We start from the raw sequence: 5212 nt of genomic DNA, 5'->3' as shown, positions 1-5212 counted from the left end.
GAATGACCTAACAGTGGCCTTTTGAAAGGCAAGTTACAGCTCCAGCTAGATGCCAATACCCTGCAGCCCTAAGGCATTTAACTCCAGGCTATATATGCTCTAAATATGGGGCTGTTTCTCCCGTAGTCAGGATTCACAGGTCCAGGAATGAAGATGGGAGTGGCACCACTCACTATTACCCCTAAAGTTGTCCACTAGCAAAAATTTTACTTTCTATCCTTGATACCTTATGTTCTGCTGGTCTAGAGTCTTAGTTCCAAAAGGAGGAATGCTTCCACCAGAAGACACAGAAATTCCACTGAACTCAAAGTGAAGATTGCTACCCAACCACTCTGAGCTCAAGCCTGAATCAACAAAGTAGGGAGTTACTATACCAGCTAGAGTGAATGAACCTGACAACCCAGGGGAAAGGGAAACTGGGTTGCTGCTACACAATGGAGGTAAGGAAGATGTCTGAAATACATGTCTGTTAGAAAGTCTCTTAGTTCTACCATGTCCTGTGATTAGAGTCAGTAAAAAACTACAATGGATTGCTCTTTCATGACATTTTTTATTTACAGTTTGTGTTCAATGCAAATCAATTCCATAACATGAGAAGTTACTATGAATCAAAGCATAAATACACAAACACAATATACAATCCAAAATAGATGTACAGCATTCAGGTATGAAACAAAAGGGAATGTTCATTCACACACACAGTAGCTTGAGATCTGTTGGATATGATGTTCCTATGTAGGTTTCTAAAGATGAAAAAAAAAAAAGACTTTGGTTATCAAGACTACTGTGGCCATATTAGATATTGGAACATCTAAGCATCAGTGTGTGACCATGCGAACAAAAGACTTGAGGGAGTGTCTATTTTTAAAAAGATTTCTGTGCATCAAGGCAGTTGTGAAAAGATTTACTTTCCAAAATCAAGTCCACATTAGGCTTAGGATCAGGTTCTATCTAAAAATATTGAACGATAACAGAAAGTATTCCAAATGTCGCTATTCTGATTCATAGTTTTTTAAAAAAAGTATATACAGAAAGAGTATAAAAGTTTTTTTGAATTTAAGTAAGCTTCCAGTCTTCACTTCCCAAATACCTGATTTACAGTTTTGGCTCCTTCACATATTGGCCTTTTCAAGATTTGTCTATTTTACCTTCATAACATACTATTTGTTAAATTGTAAAATGTATCCAACGTATGCAGAAATAAAAAGCACTTTGAAGTTAGTTGAGGTCAGTGTACTTCTACTCTTTGGAATTAATTTAGCTAAATGAATCCAGCGCTCTTGAAAAGGAGTAAGTGATAAGTATATAAGCAAAATTTACTCATTATGCTTGGATTTGGGGTAGGTTCCAATCCATCATTGCTCTGGCACATGTCAATTACTATACAAAGTCAAATGCAATGTCCAATCCAAAGTCTCAAAGGAAAGAGTTCAGTTCCTAAGAGAACAGTGATAGCTTAACAATGTAAAACTTGATCCAGAGTTACATCGGCATTAAATTAGTACTGTGAAACAACACACTGAGGATTTACTGGAACACCCAGAAGTCCCTTCTAATGTACATATAAATAGAATCATGGAAGCTTTTTGCATTACCTTACTGTTTATGGTCATATAGCTTTAATGAACCAAATGAAAACTGAATCTGTTCCAAATCCCATTCTTTCTCTCTAGATAAGATACAAATCTATTCATTTTCAGGGTGCTTTTTATGTGTCCATACTTCATAAGCCACATTTAAGGAAATTATCTCTTAACTAATTTTGGATGTGTCTCTCTTCATCTTGTACATGAAACTCCAGCAGATTTAATATTGGCAATCATCTAGTCAAGCCCTGCCCATGCTCTTCAAACCAATGAAATCTGAGATTTTCAACATTTTCTGTGTCAATAAAACAAGGTGTGGAATTAGCAGATTCAATGAAGACCTGTTTTTCCTTATCACACTGGATGTCTAGATGCCATTTGGGTTGGGTTTAGAAGATGGGGAAGTACAGCTATTTCTTGGTCTGAGTCTCTTAACAGTAGAGATGTAGGAGGGAGAACGAGATCACGAAGAGACTGGCTGTTGACTGCAGAGCAGCGTCACTTGCTTTGGTGGTGGCATTCGCTGGACTTGCAGTAGTAGTGGAGGTATTGTGGGTGGGGTTACTTGAAGGTGTTACAGCAGCTGTTTGATTTGAATAAATCTAAAATATATAAAACATTACACTGATAAATTTCCGCTTGTGACAGCTGCCTCCACATGTACTTAATATGCAATTAAGATAAGGTAAGTTCTTAGAGTGCTCTTTTCCCATTCCCTTACCCACATCGTTTAATTCTGAATTCTTGCTTCGTCCCACCAAGATCATTCTTAATTTCAAAATAACCTACCTAGAGATGCCAAATGACTGCAAGTAGCAACAACCAAAAACAAAAATGTTCTTCAATGACTATAACTCCCAAGAGTATGACTTTATTTTTAATTCATTATAAAATAATAAAGAACCAAGTTCACTAATCCAGTTTCTGTGACTATACTGACTTATTGCATTGCAAAAAACATGGTATTCCTATTTTCTCAGGTAGGGGGAGATCTTAAAGTGCACAAATAATTTGGATTTCAAAATACTGTAGTTTGAGTTATGGTACTAGAATTGAGTCACTGTCTATACTGGATTTGCTAGGTAACTTTCACATACCCATTTAATACCACCTTGGTTTTAAGATTAATGAGCCCTTGCCTTACAGCAAAATTTCACCAAAAACACAAAGAAGTCGGAATGACTTCACAGAAGACAGCAAGAAGGTTTAATGTTAAGTTTTCACCAGCAGTAGCCTCCCTGCCTGGTCACTAAGCCTAATGCTGTGGCCAAAAACTAACGTCCCCCCAGTGTGTCCCAGTGCCTGAGTGGCATCATTCACCACACTGATTTTTCTAGTCACAAATGCACAGTCCAGTGGGGCACGTGATAATCTCTCCTTTGTCACGGAACAAAGGCAGATGGAAGATTTCAGCTCTCGCTGCAAGGGAGGGTTTACAACGGCTTCTAATTACAGGCAGGACGGAGAATGTGGCACCAAGCAGGTCTGGGCCACATGTACATTTGGCTGCCTGCTAATCCAAAGATAAAACCATTCTACATTAGCACCAGCTCCTTTTGTCTGTGAAACCCATAGGTCATTAAGCAAGCATTGACTAAAGAAATGTACAAATCCAAAATACACTAATTGAAAAAAAAAAATCCTGATCAAGTCAAATATATTTATTGGGCACCTACTGTGTGCAAGATTAAGCTTGTACTACCAGAAAATAGTACTCTGACTAAACTAAAAGGAAAGCATTTCTATTATGGGAAATTATTTAAAACAGGGCGTTCTGTTTAGGGGCAAGACCTGGCTTGGGATGCCTGAAGGTAATCTGTTTTTATTTATACAAAGTGTTTTAGTACAGCAGGTGACTTTAATACGGACCAGCGCATCAACAGGAGAATCTGAGTCAGGGTCTTCTACACCACTACAAATAATGATATATTAAATTGACATAAAACAAAAAAATTCCCTACCAAAGTAGCTTTGCTTCGCTAAAACCTTCCTTTTAAAATCTGTTGGGGGGAAAATCTGATTGGGAAGGAGATTGGGGAGGGAGTGGGGGCATTCAGTTGGTTTCCTGAAGCCGCGCCCCTCCCCCACTGAGGAACTGTGAAAGCCTCCGGAGCCCAGCCGACCCGCAAGACAACAATAGGGTACAGTTACCCGCCCGTGGAGGGGAAGCCGAGGAGCGCTCCACTCTCAGGCAGCGCTGCCAGGTGAGCTCGGAGACTGGCTGTCTGGGGACCAAGGACCCGGAGCACCCAACTTTTCGGAAAAGCTCAAACACTCCTCAGAAAGCCCCAACTGAAGGCGGTGGACAGCCATCCCTGCCCTCCAAGACCGAACTACTGGAGAGAAATACCCTCTTTTGCCATCCTATCCCCCCACCCCCCGCTCGGGTCTCCCAGGCTCAGCCTCTGGCCTCCCTCCAGGCCGCCGTGCACCCACCCGCCAGGCAGCGCAGCTCCTAGTAACCGCTGGAGCAAACTCGGTTCCCGGGATAAAGGATAGGGGATGGGGGGAGGGGGAGCGGGGAGGGAACGAGGACAAAGCCTTATGGGGACTTAGGACCTAAACGTCCTACCCGCCTACCCGCCTCCTGCCCAGAGCTACGTATCCAAACTACTCTAACACTGGGCTCCGAGGTGACAAGAGATGGACATGTAGGGTCGCACCCAGGAGAGGGCAGGGTCAGGAGAGGGTCCCCGCCCAGGCTTCAGCCCCGAACCACGCAGGACTGGAGTGGTTTAATAGGGCCAGACAGTCGGGATTCCTTGAGGTCCCCGACCCAGGTGAGCGGAGGATGGTCGCGAGCGGCGTCCCCACGAAGGGGATCCTCCTCTCTTTGTGTGGTGCGCTGGGGGCTAGAACACTCCTAGAGAGAAGTGGGGCGCTCAGGGTATCCGGGGACGACAGCCCCTAAGAGTCTGAGGTCTCCGGGCGCTCCAGACGTGGGGAGCGCATTCTCTTACCCGCTTGTGACACGGACCCTTGGGTGAAAGCGCCAGGCTGCCTGGAAAGGGGTGGCGTGAACCTGGGTGGGGCAGGGTCTTCCCAGCCCATTCGCGGACCTGCATTGTTCCGGCGCCGTGGGAGGGTGGGGACAGCCCGCAAGGGAGTGTGAAGTGGGCTCTACATTAGCCTCCCCCAGGTCAGATTATGCTAGATTCTCTCCAAGTCCCAGTCCGCGGCCCATCCCTGAGGGGTCTCCAATCCCTCGGGCGCAGCCCAGAAGCCCGCCAGGCCTCAGCGCCTCACCTGCGTGGGTAGGAGCAGTGCCAGAAGCAGCAGCCCCAATCCGAGCCTGGTTATCATCGCTCTGCCCATGTCCGCTCCGTCGGTGCGCGGCGCGTCTCACTGGATGCGGGTAGAACGAACTGCTGGCTCCCAGCGGGTGCAGGAAAGGTGGGGAGCGCGGCCGGCGGGCGGGACCTTATATACCAGTGCAGCTACAATAGCCGTGACGTGACTCCACCCGCCCACCCTCGCTCCTCTCCTCCGCCGCCACCGCCCCCCCCCCCCCAGCTCGCCCGGCTGCCTCCACGCGCGCCCCGCCCCGCCCGGATCCCTAGCGCCCCTGTCCTCCACCGCCACCCGGGCCATCGCCGGCCGAAGACCCGCGGGCGGTGTGGGCGCAT

The 5212-nt window shown here is 46.1% G+C and overlaps 1 protein-coding gene across 1 annotated transcript; it reads right to left on the bottom strand.

Annotated features, from left to right (window-relative positions):
* Positions 1–530: 530 nt before the first annotated feature.
* CD24 (CD24 molecule) lies at positions 531–5006 on the bottom strand. The gene is made up of 2 exons (XM_088795529.1): positions 4833–5006; positions 531–2188 (listed from the first exon to the last, which is right to left on the bottom strand). The coding sequence occupies exons 1-2, from the start codon at positions 4899–4901 to the stop codon at positions 2018–2020; spliced, it is 240 nt and encodes a 79-aa protein (XP_088651655.1). The 5' UTR covers positions 4902–5006; the 3' UTR covers positions 531–2017.
* Between the last annotated feature and the right edge of the window lie 206 nt (positions 5007–5212).

The sequence above is a fragment of the Rhinolophus sinicus genome, chromosome 2 (assembly GCF_057876585.1).
Source record: "Rhinolophus sinicus isolate RSI-liver-muscle chromosome 2, RSI-T2T, whole genome shotgun sequence".
NCBI lineage: Eukaryota > Metazoa > Chordata > Mammalia > Chiroptera > Rhinolophidae > Rhinolophus > Rhinolophus sinicus.
The sequence above is the reverse complement of the archived record's forward strand: the minus strand, read 5'-3'. Positions and strand labels throughout refer to the sequence as shown.

What these genes read in the sequence shown, in the direction of transcription:
- CD24 (XM_088795529.1), bottom strand. Translation starts at nt 4,901, where the DNA reads ATGGGCAGAGCGATGATAACCAGGCTCGGATTGGGGCTGCTGCTTCTG. An exon ending in CACTGCTCCTACCCACGCAG is followed by an intron (nt 2,189 to 4,832) that starts GTGAGGCGCTGA and finishes TATATATTTTAG; the next exon opens with ATTTATTCAAATCAAACAGC.